This window comes from Uloborus diversus, chromosome 5 (genome assembly GCF_026930045.1).
Source record: "Uloborus diversus isolate 005 chromosome 5, Udiv.v.3.1, whole genome shotgun sequence".
NCBI lineage: Eukaryota > Metazoa > Arthropoda > Arachnida > Araneae > Uloboridae > Uloborus > Uloborus diversus.
Window position 1 is genome coordinate 53,615,427 of NC_072735.1, and position 26,474 is coordinate 53,641,900.

General features: G+C 32.5%; 1 protein-coding gene across 2 annotated transcripts in view; it reads right to left on the bottom strand.

Annotated features, from left to right (window-relative positions):
* Positions 1-26,474, bottom strand: part of LOC129222176 (5'-3' exonuclease PLD3-like) — a 77,495-nt gene that overhangs the window by 11,189 nt on the left and 39,832 nt on the right. The window contains exons 1-5 of one of the 2 annotated variants that reach the window (XM_054856641.1): positions 19,757-19,888; positions 18,440-18,705; positions 14,310-14,499; positions 9,591-9,714; positions 5,965-6,098 (exon numbers count right to left, since the gene is read on the bottom strand). In XM_054856641.1, coding sequence (XP_054712616.1) covers positions 5,965-6,098; positions 9,591-9,714; positions 14,310-14,499; positions 18,440-18,636 — 645 coding nt within the window. In that variant the 5' untranslated portion in view covers positions 18,637-18,705; positions 19,757-19,888. Of the gene's footprint in view, positions 1-5,964; positions 6,099-9,590; positions 9,715-14,309; positions 14,500-18,439; positions 18,706-19,756; positions 19,889-26,474 lie in introns of those variants that run through there. The other variant, XM_054856640.1, reaches the window with a different exon arrangement.

Consider the following 26,474-nt stretch of genomic DNA (forward strand, 5'->3'; position numbering starts at 1 on the left):
TACTTCCTGAGGAATAGCAAGCACGCGTAACTCAAAAAACGTCCCATTGCTCCACACCCCTTGGAGGAATTGGCACCAAAAACCAATGGGCACAAGTTCGTATAGGGGCACATATGTGTACAAAATTTCGTTCGATTTCATGCGGTAGTTTTTGCTGTAGAGCGGCCACAAAAAACTGGTCACACACAGACGTGACACAGACACACAGACATTTTCCAAAAATAGTCGAAATGGACTTAGCACACCTCAAAACGATCGAATCCGTCAAAATTGGAAATTTGAAAATTTGCACGAATCCAATACTTTCTTCTATATATTAGATATAGAAGAAAGTAAAAAGCAACAGTATTTACTACTTTAATTTAGATAAGGAAACAGCTTATAAAAGTGTGGAACAATGCTACAAACAAAAAGAATATTTGAAATGTTAACTGCTAGCCACAGCTTGTATCAAATACACAGTAAACATAAAGGAAACATGTAAGTACAGTTTAACATTTCAGCAAAAGTTATTCTTAAATCATGATTACATATAGGGAAGACCGGGGCAAGATGACGAATGCCTTTTTTTTTTCTGTTTTCCTCTAGTTAACAGCATCTACTGCATACTACTGGCTCTCCTATCCGCTGTTCGTTCAGCAATAGTATAGAGAAGCTGAAATCGCCACATTTGTGTTAGATCTGAAGCTCTGATTGTTTACCGTTTCCACGTTATAACTTTTGTGCATGTGTAAATGAGCTATGCTACAGATAAGATATCTTGTGTCTCTTTAGTATTTATGAGAAACTTAGTTTAAATACTACTTATTACCATGATTAAATGTCAATAAATTGCCTTCCTTTATGGCAATAGAGACAAATCCGATCAAACAGGCAACCCGGGGCACAATGATGGGTCGAACCGAGGGGCAAGATGACAAGCTTTATTGGAATTTATTAAACTAACTACTGTCTGTTCTCGAACTCCTCGACTAGCAGCCACAAGCGGTTTGATTTGAAAAAGAGGTAATGGGTTAAAGAGGTGCGCCTCCCGATGTCTGCTTTGATTCGGAACTAGTGAAAAAATTTGGTTTGCATTTCTAGTTTCACATTGCATTTGTGCAGAAATTGTTAGTTTGGGTTCTGTTTTCTGCGCAAATGTGAAGTGGACTTGGTCTGTGTAAACATGTCGTATCATCGTGCTTTGTGCGGGAGGCTCTATGGGATTTTTGCTGAATTCAAATTTAATTTATAAGGCCAATACAACACAAGGAGACCTCCATGGGCAGATAAATTCAAATGTCTTTGAAAAATGGGCAAGAGAAAAACTTATTCCAAATTTGCCATTAAGTGCAGTTATTGTTATTGACAATGTGCCATATCACACAATACTAATTGACAAGTGTCCCAACTTCAGTAGCTGCAAAAGAGAAATTTTGGATTGGCTTGCTGCAAAATCCATTATTCATTCTCCTGATGCCTTGAAATTAGAGTTGTTAGAGCTTGTAAAATTAAATGCTCCTAGGCATAAACCATATAAGTTCGATAAATTGCTTCAAGAACATGGCCTTCAAGTGCTTTGTCTCCCACCCCACAGCTGTAATTTTAACGCAGTTGAAAATATTTGGGCCGACATGAAAAGAGAAATAAGAAATATAAATCCCACAAGTGACTTGAACATGAATAAATTGCTAAAAGAAACATAAAATGTTATAAGTAAAATATTTAGCACTAGGTGACAATCTCACTGCAATCACATTGAAAAACTAGAACTTAAATCTTGGGAAAAAGACACTATAATTGAAGAAATATCTGAACCCCTGCAAATTGTATTGACTGACACTGAAAAAAGTGACAAGGAATGGGATAGTGAAGCTACAGTTTCGGCAGAGGAGGATGAATAAATATAATGAGTGAAGGGTTTTTTTTCTGATAAGTTCTGGTTTTATTTATTCTTCTATAGCAACTTTTCATGTTGATTTTTTTGAATAAGGATTGAAAAAAAAAAGGAATTTTCTTGTCCATCATCAGCATTTTGTTTTGACGAATATTTTATTCGTTAGATACTTTTTATGTATTATACAGCGCTCGCCGTTTATTAAAATCACATTGATTCTGAGACAATTTGATTTTATAAATCGGCATCCCTGCACTTTAAAACGTAAGGGGTTTTAAGTCTCAATACTCTGAAAAAAAAAATGAATAACTTTATTTATATTTTATATTAAGTATTTCAAAATATGGTTGACATTTTAACTAAATATAAGGGTTTTTTCTTTTTTTACATAAGGATCTCAAAGTATTGGCGTATTTTTGTGTGATTAAGAAGTGCTTTTCTAACATCTATTACAGAGGGCAAATTTGGCATTGCGATTCAATCCTTTTCTTACACACTTATTCCCCCCCCCCCCCACCTTTTTTTTGGGCAGAATATATAACTTTGGAATTTGTAATGTCTGTTGCAATTTTTTACGAAGCATAAATATCTCTTTCCATTTTTAACAGATCTTTCTAAAAGCTTTATTTTATGAAATGGCATTGATTTTATTAAAGGATGGTTTTGACATGGTCTGGTAATGTAATGATTCCGTTCTTCCAAATTTGACTCAAAAAGTGGCTGATATTATTATCCAGTGATTTTATAAGTGGCAGTTAATGCATACTTATTTATTTTATTTAAAAAAAAAACTGCTGTAAACCTATTTGAAGTTCAAATTGAAATTGGTATAAAAGAAAATGCACTAAAGCAGCATTTTTGATAAATCCAATATTATTTTCCTAGATCTGATAAGGAAGAAATTGAAAAAAAAAGAAAAAGAAAAGAAAATGCAAACCAGCTCATCTAACAAATGCATCCTGATTGAAAAAAAAAATCTCCTCACATCCTTATCTCCAGCACTGTTATTTTGATCAAATCAGAAAAGACCTGACGCATGCGCAAATTCAAGCAAAGTTTCGCTTTAAAATGTCAGACAGTATGTTGTCCATTCTATTAAATCCTGCAAACTCTTACTTGTCTGTGTGTTTGTCCACGCAACCTTAGGGGCTAAAGGACGCATTGAATATAGGGAGAAGTCGTTTGAAAACGGATGCCCAGAGGTTATTTATAAACTAGTTGGCAAAATGACTAGTTGACTGAATGAAACCAAGCAAAGAATCTCCTGCTCTGTAGATTATTGACAATCGTAAATCTCACATAACTTTGCAGGCTATCTTATACTGCTGTGAGAAAAACATTATCATGGTTGGGTTGCCGCCCCACACATCGCATCATCTCTAGCTCCTGGTGTGTTATTTTTCTGCTCATTAAAAACTTACTATCGCCAAGCAAGTGACAACTTTATGGTCATTTATCTAGAAGAGCAGTTCCCAACTGGTGGTTCGCGAACCCCTGGGGGTTCGCGAAAAAAATATTGTAATGGCAGAGTTTTAACATGCCTGTTTCGGATGTTCAAGTGGTTTCAGGCAAATTTTTTTCCTTTTTTATTCATTTGTCTCTCGCACATTCGATTCTCTTAACATAAAAATATTTGCATACTTCCTGACACATTTTACATTTAAATGGTTTACTCTGTCATTGCAAAGTGCCAGTTTTAGCGCTTCCATTGACAATGATAGCCCTGAAGCCATGCTGAAAAAACTCTTTTTGTGAATACAGTGTCCTCAGATGAAAGAATTTGAAAGCTTTCGTCTCCTCACAAGCTTTTGACAGAAAAGTTTGATTAAACTTGATAAAAACATTACATGGAGCACATACGAGTGTCTAAAATATTTTGTTGTTTGGTTTCTTTACCATTTGAGTCCAACGAAGAGCTATGGCTCTTCTTTTGTGTTGAGTCAAAAATGAAGAAGTGAGATTACGCTGTTGTTAGTTGCTATTATTTTCACACTACATCGACTAGAATTTACTTCGAGCTTTCTTGTCGAAAAAGGGAAAGAATGGCTAGCAATCCAAGAATACCACGGGAAGTATGAAAAATTAATTACTATAGAAAATTTTCGTGGTTGAAATTTTGGCAGTGTGAGGTTTACCCAGTAAAAAAAAATCAACCGACTTTAACCATGCAACTTAATTTGCGCTATATGTAAATAAGGTATTTATGAAATTTGTGTAGAAAATTTCTTTTGTAGTAAGTGAGCTTAAAACTATTTGTCTTGGTAAAAATTATGTAAGAATTGGAGTAAATGCGTATATTGGAAATAGATGCTTCTATTATTTTTTAATATACGCCGTTTATTCACGCAGTATATCTTTATCAAACAGTTAGGCTCGTAGTCCTTTTCAAGAAGACTTAGACCTAGAGATCTGTCTCATTTTATTTCAAGAAAAAAAGTTCATTTAGTTAATCTGAGAGTTCCCTGAAAGGTATTTTAAAGATCATTCTTTAATTGATTTCTGATTTAGTTGTTGGAGATAAATATATGTATCCTAGGTCAGAAAAATGTCAACCAAACTTTATTTTTGAGCCTCTTTGTTCCACAAATATCCCATTTTCAAAATTTTTTCATAGTCGATGGAAGCTCAACACAGAATAATCACTGTGTTTATTTTTCGGTGAATTTGTTTTGTATTCATTTTTTAGCAATGATTTTAGTTCGTAGCAATATTTGTAATTCTATATTTTGCAATTGTGTTTTCGTTCTTGTTATGAACTACGGAGCAGCATCAAACTAAAAAAAATCTCTCAATATTATTGTCAATGCGTGTGGTGTGTGCGCGCGTCCCCCCCTCGTTTGTTATTTATTACCTAGTACCCAAGGGGTTCACCAACTTCTTTCGGAGTTTGGAAGGGGTTCGCAAGGGGGAAAAGGTTGGGAACCGCTGATCTAGAATAAACTGTCACCGACAAAAATATTGGAGTGTTTTTGAACTGCTTACTTCAAAGCAGCTACAGTTGGAAATGCTGATAAAGGGTTTAAAGAATGTATGATAGAGACTCCTATTTCTCTTGTTTTTAGCGGACTATAACGTTGTTAGCAATGAAACTGAGAATAATAGTGCTAATCCTCAGACCTTGGTAGTAGAAAACCAATGTATAAACCCTCCAGACGAAGCAGAACTGATGGCAAATGCTGATTCCGATGCACCAAAGAAGCCTGTTAGCGTTTTTGATTTCAATGCATTGCCTAATGCAACACAATGTGAGAAAAAAAAAGAAAAAGCTGAAAGCTAAACTTAAACATTCTTACAAGTACACACATCAAAGCAATGTCAGAACAAGGAGCAAAGTTGAAGGAAAAAAGGATTATTAAAAATAAATAAATAAATAAATAAATATGCTCGTGAAGCTAAAGAGGGAGTAAAAAAACTCAAACTAAGTTCCTGGAGGCTCAAGTCTATACAATTCATGACAAGCAATCCAGTTGCATCAACTTCAAAAGATAGTGTTAAAAGATACCCTGCTAATAAGAGGAATATTGTGATCCTCCAACAGAAGAATGGATCCAGTGCTGTAAAAGCCAAGAGTGGTGAAAAATGTACCAAGTATGAAAATGGCATTTTTATTTGTGTCTATTGTTAGCTGCACAACTAACCACTTCAACATTAGGCTACAATGCATGACGCTTAACTGGATACATTGTAAGAAGTAAAAGAAGGGTTATCTTTTGTTAAACTAGGTAACAAAATTCAAAACATAAAATATGTTCAACCTTTTTCAATGTTGTCATCTTGCCCTAGTACTGGGGCAAGATGACAATTTGTTAAGGTTTTGAAAAAATAAAAATATCCTTCATTTTTTTTATTTGAAAAATGAAATGGCAATATATTTAATACTGCAAAGGATTTTTCTAAAAGCTCATGTAAAATTAATTTTACTGTCCTTAAAAATAAATTAATAAAAAACAAAAATTGTTAACATAGTCATCTTGCCCCGCTCTCCCCTACAATTTAATATTTTCATGACATTAACAGCCATCTGTAAAAATCAATTGAAAAAAAAATAGAATGGATATAACTTGCATCTGTAGTGAATTCAACAATACCTGAGTCAAGGAACGCCAATCCATGTTTGCACTTCCAATATAAAAGTGCTTTTTATCAATGAGAAACATTTTTGTGTGCAGAACCCCACTTCCAAGCATTTTTTTGAAATCTACATTTCTTACTTTGGCAGCACCTATGACGAAACAATATATTTAAATATCGACATTGAAATATTTTTCTCAGCAACAAAGAAACTACAATCAAGATAAAATTATGTATACATAAAGCTTCCACAGCTTTTACATAGTTTGTTTTAAATTTGAGCATGTAAAATATCCTTTTGCGTTGGGTTTGGGACAGAAGAAATAAACTTTTGCATCAATTTTGGAAAAAAGAAAATTAACTTCAACGTCATCAAGAGCAGGTATCAATTAATCATTTTTTGAGCAATTTTTTATAATTTTGTAAAAATTGTTTCCTTTAATACGGCTTTTTGAAGGAAAAAAATGGTGTTTTTGAAAGTCAAGTCTACAAAAAATTAAGATTCTTCAAACTAGGGAAAAAAGTAACCACAAAACAAAATTAAAAATAACTTGAGAAAGAACAGTTCTGTCATCCTTCAAATGCTAAAATTGGATTATTTTTGAATGGTTAAAAATGCATAATTAAAGAAGGGAAAAAAATTAATTTTGTTTAAATTTCTAATTATTAGTTCACAAAAAAGTTTTTTTTTTTTCCTTCTATGCTTAGGATCACAGTATTTTGTGTAAATACTAGCCGCCTGCGGCGACCAGTTAGTCCGCCTTCTTATGCCATTCGCCTTTCTATGCAAGCAGCCACCTACGGCGACTGCTTGGCTAACTTGTCATTTACCTTTTTACGTCAAGTTTGCCGCCTTCGGCGGCAATTTAAATAAATTTGACAGCAGTATTAATCAATCCATCTCCATCTTTTATGTGCCATTCATCTTTTTACACCAAGATTGCCGCCTTCGGCGGCTATCTACCCTTACGATCTATCTTTAAATTTTCTTATCCATCTCTATTTATTTTACCCCCGCCCATTTCCTAATAAAAACAAAGATCACTCAAAAAAAAAAACGCTTTGTTTTTTTTAAGTAGAGCAAAAAAATAGTTGTCTTCAAAATTCCCCGTGTGTGCAAAAAGTAGCAAAACGTAGCGTTTGCAAAAGCAAAAAAAAACTCTTGTTTTTTCTGTTTTTATTGAATTAAATGCCCACAACTATGTAAGGTATCGTAATATAGATACAGCAGAACGTTCAGCTTGAGGGGGGGGGGGGACATTGGAAAAAGAAATAAATGCAACCCCTAAATAAAACGGAAAAAGGAAAGAAAAAAAGCAAGTCTGCCGGAAAAACACATGGTCATGATGTCATAAAATGTAGAAGTAAGCAATATAGTAAAAAAAAAGGATAAACATTGTAGCGATTAAGATTCGATCCCTCAATATTTAATCGAAATCCAGGGTGTTACGTCAGCAGATAAGAGAAGAAGGTTTTTTCGACCGATTCGACCAATGGATGAAAATATGATGTTCTGCATTTTAAAAATTGTAAAAAAAAACTACTGCATATTTTTGAAAACTTTTTTTTCTGAAGAGGGTGAAATGTTTTCACCATTTCATACTTAATTTTCAGAAAGGTATCTTTTATACTTTTTGCGGGATGCGTTTAGAAAAAAATTAAACCTAGGAAAAGATGCAAAATAAAGATTTTTTCAAAAATTCATATAAAATGCAAAAATTGATCCGTCTTCAAAATGTTTTCGGTCGTCACATTTAAAATTAAATTTCCTACACTATAGTACAAAAAATATTTGCGTGGCGTGATTGGTTCGGGGTCTGTGAGGTAAAAAGTACTAAAAAGTGCTTAAAATCACATAAAACATTAAATAACTTTTTTCTAATTAAAATATCAAAAATCGAAGCCTGAGGTGCAAAACGTCGGTAAAAACTGCACCTATATACCAAATTTAATCTTTCTAGGATTTACCGTTTTTCCGGGATGCGCGCCACACAAACAAACATCCTATTTTTTTACATTTGTAGATGTATTTATTCAAACTGATACAAAGTATTTATTTTAAAACTTAATAAATATTAAATTTCATTTTTTTAATACTGCTTTTTATATCTTTGTCAGAATACAGATTTTAGATTCAACCATTAAGATGGCAGTAACAGCAAATTTTGATTGAATTGAACCAAAATCGCATATTTTATCAGAAATATCAACATTAAAATTTGCAATTTATACTAAATGTTTGAAACAAAGCTAGTTTGCTATCTTTCAGTATAATAATTATTTTACTAAATAAAATAAATTTCTCCATGTGTAACTTATCTATAAATTGTAATACTATTATTGTTAATGATAAAGATTATCTGATTTTCATAATTTTCAAGAAAGTTAAAGTTTTAAATTACATATTTTAACTCAATTAAAAAACAAAATACACTTAAAGTACTTCCTATTAATAATGTGTTGAAAATTTCATAACATCCAATAATCAAAAAACTTGTTTGTTGTCAATTAAAGTGTTTTATAGAAGTAAAAATAGAGATCAAAGTTGGTAGAATGTTTGAGTCTCAAATATTATTAGTCATACAATGGTGTTAATAAAGAAACTGTTACATTAAAAGGAAACTAGTGCTTTTAATGACAGAAATACACATTTAAATCTGATATTTTTTTTTATTTCATTGGTTAAAATTTTTTTTTTCAATGTTTACCTTCTCAGTTTTGGAACTTTGGTTTAGCATCTACTTGAAATTAGTAGCGTCAAGTGTTTTCAAATATAGATCAAAGAATCATACACTTCATTACAAAAAAAAAGATTAAACAAATATTTACTCTTTTAACATATTTTAGGTTATAGTATGCTTCATAAAAAAGCTACAGCTAACTCGCTTCTAACCAGCCCTGATTTAACGATAACACTCATTTAACATGGAAATCAGAATTACTTGGTTAGTACAATGCTAAGTCTACGGGCTTTAAACGTGCTTTTAATGAGTATATCTCGCTTAATGCGAGGTCTGCTTGTTAAAATCGTTGCAATAACTTTGTGATTCATAAAATTTTATAGACTTCCAACTCAACTTCACCTTTTTTGAAAAAATTCCTTCAATGCTCTAAAGACAAACGAATGTCCAAATTTTTTTCATAACTTGGAGCAGAGAAGCATTACAAAATTCTACATTAGTTGAGCCAATTTTATAACTTTCGAAGTACAGTGAAGCGCCATTTATACGTTTTCGTCAATGATATGTTTTTTAAATTGGACCTTGCAGTGCCTAATACACATTGACCTATACTTGTTATACGTTTTTTCATTTTTACACTTCTTTTATACAGTCCCTTCAAAAACGCATTAACAGTGCTTCACTGTACACATTGCGGATATAACTTGTTCTAGATTATAACTAACACAGAAGCAATCTACTTTAATTAAATGATTAATTTAAAAAATATTTTAAATAAAAAATGCAATGGATTTATCATATGATAATTCTAATACATGCTATGATGTAAAATCATTGCAATAATTTTATGCCTTAAACATCAAGAAAATTAGTGGCTTTTATTTTATTTCATCCAAATTTTTTCTGGCATCCCAGACTTTCTACGAAACAAAAAGTCAAAATGGCAATCCTGTGTTCCATACCTTTGACTTCTAGTTCTTTGGTATCATAATCAGGCATGGATTCGGAAGGTTCATTCTGCACAATTCTAATTCTAATACCACGTTCTGTACCAGCTTTCATGAGGTCACTAAAAATCTTGTCTCCCTAAAGAATAGAAATAATTTTGAATCAATACAATATAAATTTTAAATAATTACTCTTCTGAAAGAATTATACATAAAAACTGTCACAAGCATGATAAGGCGTCATAACTGTATTCATCATAATACAGTTCAACCTCAATATCTCAAGACAGGAAAAAAACTCGAGATTTCGAGTTCTTGAGTTATCAAGGTTTTGAAAAAATCGCACAACTACCTCTCTCACTTACACAAGCATACCCAATATACATTTATATATGTACTAGGGGACCACTTTGAATTACGATTAATAAGTTAGTCTTCAATATTTTACAAGATTTGAAATTTTATAATTGTTGAAAGTGTACAAAATGAGATTTTGAAACTAATAAATATTTTGACTTCGTTTTTCCATCTGAAAATTCTAACTTTATCTTCAACAAGTAAACCCCCACATTCAAAACCTTTTTTGGCAGCTATTTTGAACAGCTAAAAAAGCAGAATGATGAAAATGAGGAATGCATTTTCTGTTTTCACTTGAAAAAGGACGAAAAATTGACCCCCGTCCTCAAAGTGAACAACATGTTCGAAAGAAATGCACAAAGATTCTAAACTCTGGGGAAAACTCTGAGATAAAGAGAACCACAGCACCTTCCTCATACTCCCCTATTATCTTGCCCCAATCCCCTATCCTTAAAATTTCAACAAAAGGGATGAAAAACTTCAAGCAATTGTCTCTGAAACTGGTTTTACTACAAAAGTTACCAAAGAAAAACTACATTAGAAACTTGCTTCTGTGTAAAAATTTGGACACATTAAGTGTTTGAAAAAATTACTTTTAAGATAATCATGGAAAATATATAGAAGTTTTTGTGGGAAATGCAGGGGGAAATTTTTTTCCCTGAGACATCAAGGTTCGAATGTATTACTGTATTTTCAAATCAGTAGTTTTGTACAAATTCATTACAGCAAAATGAAAATTTTTGAAGATCTCTGTTACTTCACGAGGGAAATCCAGAGAATCTTTGAAGATGTTTTAAGAATTTTAAAAATTAGCAATATATATCTTTTTAAAAAGTAGAACATGTTGTTAAAAAATCTATGCACAGTTAAACACCTAGAGTAAAATTAATTGAGATGGATTAGTTAAATTGAAATGTACTTAAAACGAAATGGCACTAGTTATTTCCTGCTGATAACCAAACTCATTTTAGAGTAATAATAAAAAGAAGTGAAATAATAACAATATTAATAATATAGTAAAAAAAAATACAAACAGGTCATTCCATATCAACCAATAAAAATAAATTTTGAAGGTCAATGTTTTAGATTATTATAATGTTTTGTCTGCTTATTATACTTACCTTCAGGATGAAAAAACTGAAGTTTCAATTTTTTTCAACAATTCTTTCCAAAGTTATTCATTTTTTAAATTTTGGATGAATCTTAAATTTTGCATCAATCAAAATCTTAAGAGGTCTGTTATTAAAGTACTATTTGACTTAGAAGTATCCAATTGATGCTGTTTTGTTCAGTTCTTTATGAGGTTTTAAAAAATATATAAAAAAGTCTAGTTGCTAAAAAAAAAGATTGATTTTTTAATTTTTTTTTTAAATTTGTAAAAATTCAAAATCAAAATTTTCAATTTTCTTGAAAAAACTATTTGTTGCTTAGCCTTCTGTTAGCAACATATGTTCAAAATTTCAAGCAGGCTTTCTTTTGGCATCATGCAGAAAAAAATATTTCTTCTTTCAACAGTTGTTTTAATTCTAGTTGTAAAAAACACCTGATCTGTTAAAGAGTAATTCAAGTACACATCATAGCTATTGCATGAAAAAAAAAAAAAAAACAAGTACTTAGCAATTACATGCAGTTGCAACAACAAGTACAAGTCATTTTTTGGGTGAAAAAATTTATAATTGAAAAACAATTAAATTTGAAATTTTAATTTAAAAAATTGATTTACTGAACCTTTTTAAGCACTATTTTAGTAACAAATTAACTATACTTTTATCCAATATGTATATTATACATACACAGGCACTGGCGCCGACTCCATGGGGCTTGAGGGGGCCCGAGCCCCCTCAATAGTTTGTTTTGGGGAGCAGAGCCCCCTCAATAATTTAAGAACATTATTTGTCATATTATGGTTTCTAAAATCACAAAATTATGTTGGTATTTTTTACTTTAATTGTTTGAAGATAGTTACATTGTAAAATACATTCAGTAATGAATAAAAACAAATAACTATTGCTGTAGTAAGCAGGTTAATTGAAAACTAGTGGTGTGAATAAGGATAGTGTTACGGTGCTGAGAGCACTCATAGAATTTGTCCCAGTGCGCTAACCTTCGGATGAAGTCTCGCTGGCGGCGCTCTCATCTAAGTGTTGCTGATCTGGAAAAAATATATCAGGGTTTGATTTGTTCATTTAATGGAAGGCGTGATAGTTTTCTTCAATTATTAGAGTTAATGAAGTAATCTGTTTATTAACTTTTTTAACTCTATTAAAGCATTAATTTTGAGACATTATTTTTATTTAATGAACTCTGGGCCTTATTCAAAGCAAGCTTAAATTAGTTATTTCACTTTTAGTAATCAAAGTGCGACATCAATCTTTTATGCTTTATTCTTTTAATGATAGTTTAGATTTATTTAAATATCATTTCAATCTTTTCAGAGCTATATATTCACTGCTAATAGATTAAAAGTATAATTATTACTGTAAATTAAATTAACTTTTCACAAAAATACCATTTTTTTTTTTTTCAAAGCCAAAAATTGTGTCGTCTTGTCGATTTTCTCAGAGTGACGATTTAACGAGAGTCGAGTTTTTGGGGTTCTAATGTTGATCATATGACTCTAAAATGCTTAAAAAACTTTAAAACTCACTATTTTTTTTATCTCAAATTTAGAAAATTTCTCCTGGCAAGGCCCCCGTTACGGTAACCTCCCCCCAATAGTTGTTTTGAATCGGTGCCACTGGGAGTGCCTTTCCATGCAACTCAAGTGCACTACCTTGTATAGTGCCGTAGCCTAGCTATGGTACTGCACGTCTCCCCACAAAATGGAACTGTAAAATTATCCCTCACTTAAGGCAAGTGACATGATCTGATTGAAGCAGAAAATTTGTGTACCAATTTTTAGATTGTTTTACTCTGAAAACGCCCTGTCACATATGTTTGTTTGTACAAATTATACACACCAGAAAATATGTAAGTTGGCATTTTCAAGGCACAAAAATCTGAATTTTTTTCGGGGGGGGGGGGGGCTCCGTGCTTTAACATACTCCCTAGACCCCGGTAACATCCGGCCCCCCCAATAATTTTTCCAAGTCGGCGCCCCTGTACACAGGGTTATTTGGTTTTAAAAAAATGCTTTTTTTTGTACAACAAATTTTGATTTTGAGTTTTTTTGAAATTATTATTATTATTATTTTTTTTTGAAAAAATAAATTAAAAAATAAAGGAAGAGTAACTAGTCATGTCATCCATATAAATAAAACAAAGAATATGTGTGTATGTGGGTAAATATATATGTGTGTATGTTGTCTATACAAATCCCATTTTGTCAGATCTGGATCAAATTTGGCAGGGAAGTACTTGGGCACCCAAGAAGGAACATAGAAGGGGGGGGGGGGGTGTCGAAAGGCCAAAAACCGAACCATTCGAATTTCAATTTTAGGACCCGAAAATGGTATTAAATGGCTCTTGCTACCCGAAATAGTTATCCGGCCAGTTCGATTTTGGCGGCATTCGAAAGCCCGTGAGAAATACCCATAGATTTTATTCACTTTCTTGGAATTTAAAAAAAAAGAGGCTTTAAAATCACCGAGGAAAAACTTAAAAGCATATTAAGCCTAATGGAACTGGGTTTTCACATCAGAAAATTATCGTTTTCGTAATCTCATTTTAAATTAGCGTTCAGAAGGTTGCCACCTTTTTTCCTCGGCTGTGATTGAATAAAATTTTGTTTTTGCTTTGAAGTAAAAATTTCCCCTTTTGATTATTATTTGGCAATTTATCTCCTTTTTTTAAAAATGATTTCAGTAGCTTGCATTTAATTTATTTGGGAATTTTTGAATTGTCGTTTTCTTTCTTTGAGAATGATTATTTTGAGGGGAAATTATATTTTTTTTGTCCAATTGAAACCTGATTGTTGAACATATATCACTTTTATTTTTGAGGTAGACCGTGCAAACCCAGGCAATGCAGCTAGTATATTTTATAAAACCTCTTCAAATACTGAACAAAACAGTGCCAGTTTTAGCTCTTTAAGTCAAATAGATTTTTAACTATCTACCTTTCTAAAATTGTTCAGTAATGCAAAGATAGTGACTTCGTCAAAACTTGAAAAAATTTATAAATCAACAACGAATGATCAAAACAATCCCAATGAAAAAATATGAGGTTTTGGTCATTGGTTGATTTGATGTGGAACTACCAAAAAAAAAAAAAAATCAATTGACAAGCTATTTCCTGAAAGGAAAGAGCTAGTATCAAAACTTTTTTGTACGAACCCTAGTCACCCTCCCCCCAACAAAAACCCTTAATGTGTCATTTAGTCTAATCACTCATTATTTCATTTTACAGCCCTATCTTTAATTTTAATTACTTTCTTACTTGCCAAGATGAAGGATCTGGATCATCAGGTTGAACATCCTGGCCTTTGAGTGTAGAATAAAATGTCGCTATATCTATTGATCTTTCAGCCAATGCAAGTAGCTGAGACCAACTCTCAAATACTGATGTATGCACAGGTTCACCATCGGCATATGTTAAGTTCTCTGGTATACTTTCGACTAATGAAATGCTATGAAAAGAGAAATAATGGATGGAAGAAAGTTACTAATAATTAATGAAGTAAAATGAAAAATGTTACACAATTAATCACTTAATAAAAAACTTATTTTTGGTAAAAAAGGGAAAATCATTAATTCAATATATACTAGGGCAGGGTGACATTGGAATTTTAACACCATGATGAATTGCTAGCCTTAAGTTTTGTTACTGTAATACATCCAAGTGTAAAATGTAACCGTAAATATGATCATTGAAAATAATTGAAATTAATCCTAGTTTTGAATAATTTGATCGATTGTATACGCTTTTTTTTAAAAACATATAGACTCAATATAACTTTTATTTTGAATTCATATTTTGAACACCGTGCTATTTAAAATGCTAGGGAGATCCACCCCCTGGCGCTCACCGACCCCCAAAGATTGCTTCATAATTTTATTTGATCCTCAAAGATTTAAATAGTCGGTTAGAAAGAATCAGATTGAAAAGTTTTCCGAGCACTTAGAACAAAATGGAAATACACTTTTCCGTTCTGTAAAAAATAGAACTTTAGTAAAGAGTTCATATTTAGAGCACAATCCTGCTAGCACCCGAAGACAAAAAGAACTTGATAGAAATATACATAACCGATATTTATAAAAAAGCGGTCAGAAGAGCATTTTTTCCCCGGGTTCCTAACTAACTTGTACCTACTTGTATAAGGTAACCAATAAAGTTCTAGCCATTTTTAATGATGGAAAAAAAGTTGGCTTACAGGAAGTATAGCCAGTTGTTAATCCTTGAAATAATCTGCACCGTCATCAAGGATCTTCTGCCAACCTGTCTCTAGCTGTGCAATCCCTTTGCTGTAAATTTGGGTGTCTTGGATGCAAAGAAGTCTGAGTGCTTTGCGCAAGTCTACTTCTCTCATGAAGAATTTTCCCCGAAGATAAACGCACAAGGATTGAAAGATGTGGTAATTGATTGGTTCAAGGTCATATTAATACAAAGAATGGTACAAAGTCTCCCGAGCAAGTCGTTAAATGGTATCCATGGTCACTCGTGCAATTTACGGTTGTGCGTTATCATGCCGGAAGAGTACTTCCTTTGTGATTCACCAGTGACGGCTCCTTCGTTTGCAATGCTTATTGTATATGTTACAATTGCTGCGAGTACATGGCCTCAGTGATGGTTTGGGACTCCGGAAGCAGCTCATTGTGAACAACTTGGCGACTAGTCCACCGTAAACAAAATATGTTATCGTGTGGGAGCATAGGTGGCCATGCGGTGAAGGGGCAGTGACCTGTGATGACAACCAATGTTTGGAACACTTGGGAGTGTCATACATGCCCAGCTTTTCATAACTAGAAATCACTCGATCAAGTATGGGTGTGCTACAGTGCCGAGAAAGCAACGACACATAGGCTGCTACTCGTTGGTTCATATGAATTTCTAACCGCTTGTGCAGAAACCACTTGCTTAGCCTGTATGACTTACCTAAAGGGTGCAGATGAAGTATAATTGTTTATCAGAATCTTGAAGCTATCTTGCAAGTTCACCACATGTTAGGCTACTGTCCTTGTTGATGATCGACTGCAGGGCTTCATTATCCGAAGTTGGTGGACGCCCACTACGAGTTTCATGACTAAGAGACAAAACTCCAGATCGGAATTTTTGGAACCGTTGCCTTGCTGTATGTTCACTCACAACACTGTCCCCAAATACTTGACATATTTGACGAGTTGATGCAGCTGCTAAAAAACCATTTTAAACTCATAAAGCAAACAATATTGAATGAGTTCCTTTGACTCTTCCATTTTGCTATCTTACCGTATGGGTCCTGCAAGAGGTAATCTCGTCCGACAGGTGTTAAAAACATGTGATACACTAATTTACATACCTGACAGCTGCTTAAACCCAGTGACATATGAATTTGCATACCTATTATCACTTCTTTCAATGGCAAAGTAAAAACTGCAAGAACTTGATTGGTTATCTTATACAACCATAGGTGCTAACCCCCTGCTCCCTGACACTCACCAACCCCCTGAAAATTGCTTCGCAATCTTATTTGATTCGCAAAAATTAAAATCGTCAACTAGAAAGAAAGATTAAAAACACATTATGAGTTCCCTTTGGAACTAAAAGCACCCTTTCCCCGGGTTTCAAAATAACTTGTACCAACTTGCACAGCCGTAAGGGCTAAGGGGGTCCTGAGCACTGTAAAACTGCAGGTTTGTATGTTTGAAAAGTAGCACTTCAAACTCATGGTCTCTAGTAACATATTTTGCTCCTTAGCCCCAGGCTTAAATTGAGTTGAGCCAAGAACTTTTTGCTAAAATCGAAACCTATCTGCTGTTCTAATTAATTGAAGAAATGGGAACAAACTTGATCTGATACAGAAGGAAAGTCTCTTTTGAATGACATAGAATGTTAAGGGGTAATGGAAATCTTTCACCGCTTAGTAGGCAATTTATGTGAAATTTTAGCTTAAAAAATTATTACAAATAAACTAATTCAAAACTTAAAAATAAAATTTACCCAGGTGCACACTCCACCTGGGCTCAAAGTAATTTTGTACAAATTTCAAGGCTATGGGTGCTATGGGCCTAATGGACCCAGGACTACAGACTTCCTTTCACCATTTTTTTGACTTTTTTTTTTAAATAAATAGAGAAAATACATGATTTGTGATAGAGTAAATTAGGAAATAAAATAAAAACGTGGACCAGATCAGAAACTGGACTAGACTGACTAAAATCTCAAGCCATTCTTTGCACTGAGCAGCATGAGTGGATTTTAACTCAGTCACACACGGGTTTGCGACAAAGAAAGAACATATGGTGAAAATATGCTATAGTGAATGTTACATTAAAAAAAAAAAAACTAAATGCCCATTTTGTAATCCAGACAAGTATACCAGTATTCATTGGATGTTACAGTAACGGAAGCGCACGTTAAATTAATTTAAATATAAATTAAAAAGTAGATGTTTGGAGAGATTATATGCATATGCGATTATTGATTATTAATTTATATATACCCTAGAAACTCCATAAATCCTCCTGGTGGTTGATTTTCTAAGTTAAATGTAATATTTTATGTATATGTGGAAATAATATCAACACTTAATTTAATGATATTTTGACTTATATTACTCATGCCGGTACCATTGTTCTGCTTTAATTATTACATATAGAACTTATATTTCAAAATTCCGACTTTTTCCCTTGGTCCATCTGAGTTCGCCTGTACTGAAAATTCATAGTATATCATGTTACTTCACTTATCTCAGATATATCAAATCATCCAATTTTTACTGAATAAAGATACTGCGTTAAAAAAAATATTTTTATGCAAACTTCAAATCAGTTTTAAAGTTACATTAAAATGTATAATTCTGTTATAAGTGACTAAACAAGGCAACATCACATAATAAATACAATTTTAAACTGTTCATTTTGAAGTTAGTAAGTGTGTGAGTGAGAGAATATGAAGTGACAGTATAAAAATATACAATGTCAGGAGGGGGGACATGGGTTGAGGCCTGGAATTAAAATTGGTAGCGAGCCCCATTGGAGGTAGAGGCGGCCCTGGTACTCACTATATACAGAATACAAAAGTAATGTTTTCTCGTCCAGAATGAAAGACGTGAGCAAGCAAGTCATTTCAAATTTTTCCAGCAGGATACATTGCACTACTCAATGCAAATTTTAACAGAAAACAAAAACCATAGTCACTTATATGTAAAAACATTAACTTTTCAAAGTCAGGCATTTAACCTGCTAACCTCCCAAAACGCCGGGCCTTGGATGAGGGATCAAAACACTCACTGTCAGACTGTCACATAATCCCAAAAGCAAATTTATCCAGTCTACTAACAATAACAACTTTCTTGGTTGGTAAAAAAAGAGTTAAATGTACAATTTGTATCACATTTACAATATACAACATATTAGAAAAAGACTTACGCGCAAGGACTGGAACAATTTTTAAACACAGGATCATAATCTCCAAGCGTTATGACTTCAACTGATTTCACTTCATCCTGGCCAATGAGAGGCAATAAAACAACCAGTATGATGAGGACAAGAATGATGGTGATAGGAATACATGAAGGCTTCAACCATCCTTTCCATTTTTTCTCTTCAGTCTCTCCCTTAAGCATGTAGCGTGAGTCGAAGAGCTGAAGTTCAAATTCTCCAACGTCGAGCTTCCCAGTTCGCTCGACGACAGTCTAGAAAAGTAAAAAAGCAAATGATAAGTACATCAAAGATATAAATATTTTACCTAGAATGGTATAACAAATAAGTTAACTGCAGCTTTATTCTCCTTCCTGCATGAGCTATGGCCGGTAGGTAAAATCTGCATAGATTTATAAATTTGAAATGGGAACTTGGAGAACTTTCAGTTCAAGAACATATTTACGTTGTACCAGTTCCCATTAATGAATACGGAGGATCTTTGATAGTCTGGCAATAAACCCGGGATCCTTCAGTAATAAGCCTGACGTCACTCTCTCGATGTTGTACTATAGTGAGTATAACAGGTCTGACATTTCGAATTTTTCCGACTGGGGGAGGCGGGGGGCAAAGTGCATCAATATTTTTTTTAAAAACATAACCACATTTATTTAAAGCTAGGGGGGAGATTGCTCCAACCTGAAACGTAAAATGATAGGCTTGCAGCACATTGTAAGAATTACCTATAATAGTAAACTGTTTCCCAATTGTTCAATGAAAATGCAGTAACATGATAAGTCAAAAAAAAAGCATGTTCATTTTGATGTGATAAACAAGCAATTTTTGTCTGCATGTACCAAAATGGATTTTGAGCAATACAAATGATTGTAAATTGCACAAAACATAACATAAAATAATAAATATGGTCTCGTATTTATTCTCAAAAATGCATCATTTTATTTTAAAATATTTTCAAAGAAAAACAACACAAAATAGGCAAGATACTTCTATAAAACAAAACTGATAACTTTTTAAATTGTACACTACATACGAATTAAAATACTCATAATCACAATAATTTCAAAGTTCAACAAAAGTGGTACAATACTAACATGAAACGTTGTGTAACCGAACATCAAAACATTCTAATAAACTTAAAAAAAAAATTTTTAAAGCATATCCACTTGATTTGAACGCATTTCCATTCTGTTTACAAGAAAACATTCATACAACTCGTTGTTTGTACTGCTAAAAACACAACTAAAACTTCCAACAAATGAACATTTCGTACAAAATATAAAATATAATGACCTTAAAATAACTCACTTATGCATAAAAAATACGTTCAGCAACACCGTTCACCGTGTGAAAATCGCTAAACCTACTTTAATTTACATAAAAACCTTCAAATCCACAGAAGTCCCAAAACAAAGTTTACCTACCTACCCTCACAAAAACTCAACAAGGAACGAGGACTTAGGTTACTTGAGAGAGGGGAGGAGGAAGGGGGGAGAAACCAGTTCATCCGTTCAACGCGCATGTGTTCCGTTCTCCGCGATGTGAGAAAGTCGGTTTCTCTTTTTGGCGCTAAAATTATTGCGGCGTTTTCGCGCTTTTTAAAACATTAAAAAACAAAATTCTTGCCCTGATGACTAGCTAAGCAATCGAAAATTTTTAGTAGCATTTCTCTTTGGGACAGTGCTCTGTATTACTAATCTAAATTTACATCGGAGATAGGATGGTATGGGGTAATTTTCTCCTAAGAGAAAATGTATTTTACTTTCAGTTTTCATAGTTCAGATTTTCAAAAATAACCTAGAAAATTACCGTTTAGGAAAATGGGTTTGTGACATTAAATACAATATAAAGTTGCGTACACAAAAGGACATAACATACAATTACATAACGTTACAATACGCAATTTAAGTTTTTAACAAAATTAAACAAAAATTAACTCTTATTATTACTTACTGAAAATAAAGAAAAAATTAAAAATATTTTACAGTATTGCATGTGCGTGATTTTCAAATGCAATTGACATATTAGGTTCGACACAATTTGAAAATTTTTGTCGTTACAAACATTAAAATGTTCCTAGGTTCAAATTCTTTAAAATTTATAGCTTTCTAACTTCTAACCAGAGGATTATTTGTGAGTTAATTTGCTTAGATTTTAGAAATTTAAAAAAAACTTCTTGGTAAGTCACCCGTTTTTCTCATGAGTGTTTCCTTTATAAAAAAAATTATGTAATTTCTTTTCGAACAATAAATAATCTAACTATTTAGTTTTAACTCCGTACTTAAATACTCCGTAATAAGTCAAAATGGGGTGAAAAAAATTATTCAAGAAATTTTCAGTATCTGTAAAGAATTTTCTCATGAGATTTACTTTGTTTCCTAAAGAAAGAGTAAAGTTTACGATAAAAACATTAAATTCAGCATTAAATGTTTTCGTTGCAATTACCATGAATAGCTAAAAAAAAACTTCAATATTGAAATCCATTTTTAAAAATTAACAAAAAAGTTTACTAATAAAAATGCTGAATTTTAGCTATAATGACCCTTATGAGAGACGGTAACCCTCATGAGAGATAAACTCATGAAATAATTTATTGTAGAGTTTGGGCTTTAATTCTCCTAAAATATGTAGTTATTTGAATACCATATGTTAAGAGTTAAAGATTTTTCTTAAACAACGCACCCAAATTTCATTTTTGCAAACATTAGCATTGCATCAGTGTTTACTTTTCAATTTTTTAATAAATGTGAATTTATGTATGTCTATATGTGAAAAAAATATGTCTCTTTGATAAGGGTATGTGTTAAAGGTAATACAATATCCATAGCTATGGTTCTACTCATTACTTTTGGGTCTCTTTTATCATGAACGAACGTTACTCCCTTCTCATCAATGTTACCTTTTAAAAGTAACACTCATGAGTGAAAACACTCATGAGATGTATAGAAGAATTCTTCGCTGGAATAAATTCTACCGGTGTTTTTGAAAATTTAATTAGGTCTTTTGTTTCCTTAACAAAAAGCATTACTCTCTAATTGTATGTTTCTATACTTAAGGAATTATGGGTCAAAATACCTAGACATCTTAATATTTTCTAAAGTATATAATATCCTGAATTAAGTATTAAAAGTAAAATATCCTGATAAAAGGATTTCATTTGGCAATGGAGTAGGCTTACACAAATTAGAAATTATTCAAATAATTCCTTTACCTAAAATTGCTTTATTATTTATTAAATTTAAATTTAAATAAGCGACCAAGAATTTCCCCGGATCGGGGCAATTATGGGTCACACATGGGGTAAATATGTGTCAATTCCTTTTTTTTTTTTTTTTTAAGTAATTCCATTTCAAAAGTAATTATACTGTTCTAAATTATCATTTCTTAGCCCACAAAAATTGGTTATTATTCTTTGCTCTAAGCCAGTTGTTCCCAACCTGTGTGTGCGACCCCCAAGGGGGGTCGTGAAGCCATTTTTAGGGGGTCGCGACACTATCCCTACATCTAAAAATATACCATTGCATAGTTTAAAAATTAAAAATACATGGGAGAAAAAGTAGCTTCATTTTAGAGTAGCGGTCGAACTTGAGCGCAATGACAAATTCAGGAGTAGAGCAATGGGGGTTGCAGCAACTTCCTCCCCTATCTCTCATGCCAGAGTAACCTGATATATATATATATATATATATATATATATATATATATATATATATCTTAATATATAAAAATCAATGTCCTGAGATAATATATATACATATATATATACATATATATATATATCAACGCACAGCCGAAACCGCTGAAAGCTTCAGACTTGAAATTTGGCAGGCATGTCCGCATGATTACGAAAATAACCACTAAGAAAGGATTTTTTTCGAAATCTCAATTAGATCGGGAGAAATTAATTAAAACCTCTTAATTTCTGAGAAATTAAAACCTGTCATTGAATTCAAATCCCTTATTTTCGAAGGCTTTCCTCCATTCAAATCATTAATTCAGTACTTCATCTCAACTTTTGGTCGATAGCGAACTATAAATTTGATATTGTTTTTGTTTCTCACGTGGTTCTTCGAGGCTTTTCTCAAGTCAAATCATAATGTTTCTGTCTATTGCTTTCATTTCTTCAAAACTAGAAACGAAGTTTTTAAGAACATCATCACAGGCGAACTATCCTTTTGAACTTTAGAAGAGTACAGTTTCCTGTTAAAGTTTGCTTTGCAATAACCATTAATAAATCACAAGGACAGACATTAAAAGTAGCTGGGACCAATTTAAGAGAAGACTTTTTTTTCACATGGCCAATGTTATGTAGCTTTCTCCAAAGTCAGTTCATCAAGCAGCTTAATAATTTTAGCACCAGAAAAAAAAAACTAAAAATGTTGTATACAAAGAATGTTCTTGCTTAAACATAGGTATATCAATAAAAATGTGGATGGCCTGTGTTTGCAAAGATAATCAATACTTTAAAAGGATCGTTAATAACAGTTTAAAGATCGGTTAAGGACAAAGGCATATATGTAAGGAGTTCAGGGGCCACGGGATCCTCCCCAAATTAGAAAAAGTTATTGGTAATAAGTAATTATTATAGGGGATTTTCGAAACTAGGTGCACCAAGCACTGTTAACCCCTGCTAATTCCATTACCCGAGCAATGCCGGGTACGGGAATGCTAGTGTATATATATATGTTATCTCAGGACATTGATTTTTATATATTAAGATATATATACATATATATATATCAACGCACAGCCGAAACCGCTGAAGCTTCAGACTTGAAATTTGGCAGGCATGTCCGCATGATTACGAAAGTAACCACTAAGAAAGGATTTTTCGAAATCTCAATTAGTTCGGGAGAAAAATTGATTAAAACCCATTAATTTCTGCGAAATTAAAAGCTGTCATTGAAATTCAAATTCCTTATTTTCGAAGGCTTTCCTCCATTCAAATCATTATTCAATACTTCATCTCAACTTTTGGTCGATAGCGAACTATAAATTTGATATTGTTTTTGTTTCTCACGTGATTCTTCGAGGCTTTTCTCAAGTCAAATCATAATGTTTCTGTCTATTGCTTTCGTTTTTTTCAAAACTAGAAACGAAGTTTTTAAGAACATCATCACAGCCGGAATATCCTTTTGAATTTTAGAAGACTGCAGTTTCCTGTTAAAGTTTGCTTTGCAATAACCATTAATAAGTCACAAGGACAGACATTAAAAGTAGCAGGGATCCATTTAAGAGAAGACTTTTTTTCACACGACCAGTGTTATGCAGCTTGCTCCAAAGCCAGTTCATCAAGCAGTTTAATAATTTTAGCACCAGAAAAAAAAAACTAAAAATGTTGTATACAAAGAAGTTCTATCTTAAACATAGGTATAACAATAAAATGTGGATGACCTGTGTTTGCAAAGATAATCAATACTTTAAAAGGATCGTTAATAACAGTTAAAGATCGGTTAAGGACAAGGGCATATATATATAAGGAGTTCAGGGTCCCCGGGATCCTCCCCAAATTAGGAAAAATTATAGGTAACTAGAGGACCCGACAGACGTTGTTCTGTTCAAACTTTGTAAATTGAAAAGTAAAAAAATTTCAATAAACTATCAAGTGTTTGAACTGTTTTGTTGAAAAAAATAAGTAAAAAGAAAAGGTTTTAAGCTGTTTGGTGTCAGAATGCGTATATTTATTACGACTTGATTTATCTAATGCCCAGTGAGCAGTTGTTTTATTAACTATTTTTTCTCCCGTACTTGATGGTTTTTTCTTTCAGCCATACTCAAAGGATAAAAAGCGTCCTCAGATATTTTAAGTGTAAAAAACTAACTACCCATCTAGAACAAACGGGAAATCCTGTTGCAACATTCCCATATGAAAAAGAATAAAACAATAAAAAAGATATCGTTTAAAAAAATGATAAAGGTAAAAACAGTTCTCTGAATAAGCGAAAATCACTCATCTCTCCCCCCCCCCCCTCATAACGATGTAAAATAAACGCTTTCTTCAACTAAAATGACTAAAAACTCTTTAAAAACGAAAAGCAACTCTTTGCAATTGGAAATCATTCGCCAAATAAACAAAATATGCAATAAATTACATTAACAGTAGCTTTAAAATGTAAACAAATGATCACACAACTCTATTGTTTACAGCCAAAGTCGCCAAGCCACCACGTTACTGTAATCCAGCCGATCAGAGAGCGCAGCCAACTCCGACCGATTAGCGCTCCGATCTTTTGATCGAAAACTTTTTAAACTTCATATATTGCCTAATTTGTTCTTTCCACCAAAGATAAAGATCTCCCACTGCACTGATCTTTCGTGTACAGAACTACCCTATTGTAATTTATCTGGACGAAAATAAAATTTGTTTCGTCTTTAAATTCTATCATCTTTTCCTTTAATAATGTACTGATTAGTTAGATAATCCTTAACGTATTCTTGACATTGGTGCCAAAACTCAGATGGATTTCAGCCGAGAAACAAATGTTGCCAAGTACGGACGGTACTTTCTGATCATTTGGTTTGGAAAATCTAAAGCACCGATCCGGTCACATGGTTCAACTACGACGACAGAACACACGTTTTGCGTGAACCTTCCAGTACTTTACTTTAAAATATATCACGGAACCTAAAATCGTTGCTTTTAAGAAATGGAAGGATTCATTCTCTCTCTACGTTTTATCTATTCTCAATTGACATATCACAGTAAGAAATTTCATTACAAAAAGCAGAACTGGCTTTCTTATTGTCCTTTGTCAACAGGTTAAATATTTATTTCAGTTCTCGCTCAACAATAGGTTAAAATAAATATTAATCATTTGGGATGTATAACCGTCCAATGTTTAAATTAATTAATTAATTAATTAACAAAAACGTTTCCGATTCGATCCATCGCGCTTCGAAACCATGCTTGCACACAAAAAATTTGATCAAAATTGGTCCAGCCGTTTAAAAGCCTTATGGTGACAAACGTCCGCACAGAAGATTTTTATATTTTAAGATAAGTAATTATTATTACAGGGGATTTTCGAAACTAGGTGCACCAAGCACTGTTAACTCCAGCTAATTCCATTACCCGAGCAATGCCGGGTACGGGAATGCTAGTATATATATATATATATATATATATATATATATATATATATATATATATATATATATATATATATATATATTTATATATATATATATATATATATATATATATATATATATATATATATATATATATATATATATATATATATATATACAGTAAACTCCTGGTATAGATATGGGAGACACATAGGGGGTCACGGGTTGTTTCGTTGGTGAAAAAGGGGTCGCGACTTGGAAAACGTTGGGCACCACTGTTCTAAGCCCACGATTCAGTGAAGAAATTTCTTTAATATTTGTATGCTAATTTCATCAATCATGTTTCTATCAACTGCGAGGATTTTTCTTTTCAATTTCGATTAACTAGACTGAAAAAAAAATGCACTTAGTTCAAAGTAGGGGAGAGCGGGGCTAGAAGTTCCGTTTTTTAAACAAGCTCAAAATTTGTTATGAAAACGTTGTTTTAGAATTATTATTCTGAGATTAAAATAGAGTAATATATGCTCCTGTGATGTAACAACTTTTTTTTTTAGCATTTTGTAAGTTTTTTTAATAATTAATTTTATAGTACCAAAAGTCGAGAAGGAACAACTTGCCCCTTCTTGGGACTAGTTGTTCCGCAGGTGGGGCAAGTTGTTCCGATATCAACACGACGACGTTAAACGATGATGACTTCGAGGTGAACATTGTTTCGAGACAAGTATTTGTTGAAGGTCTAATTTGTGATAAAAAAAATAATTGTTGATAAAAAAAAAACAATTGTTTATGTAAAGATTAATAATCAATATCGTCCGAATAATCAAATTTTTTTCTTAAACTTAAAAATAAATTAACTTATTTTACATTTTATCATTTAAAATTTGTACTTAAAGGTTGAATTATTACACTTTAAGTACAAATACATATATTAAGGCACACTTAATAAGTATAGTAA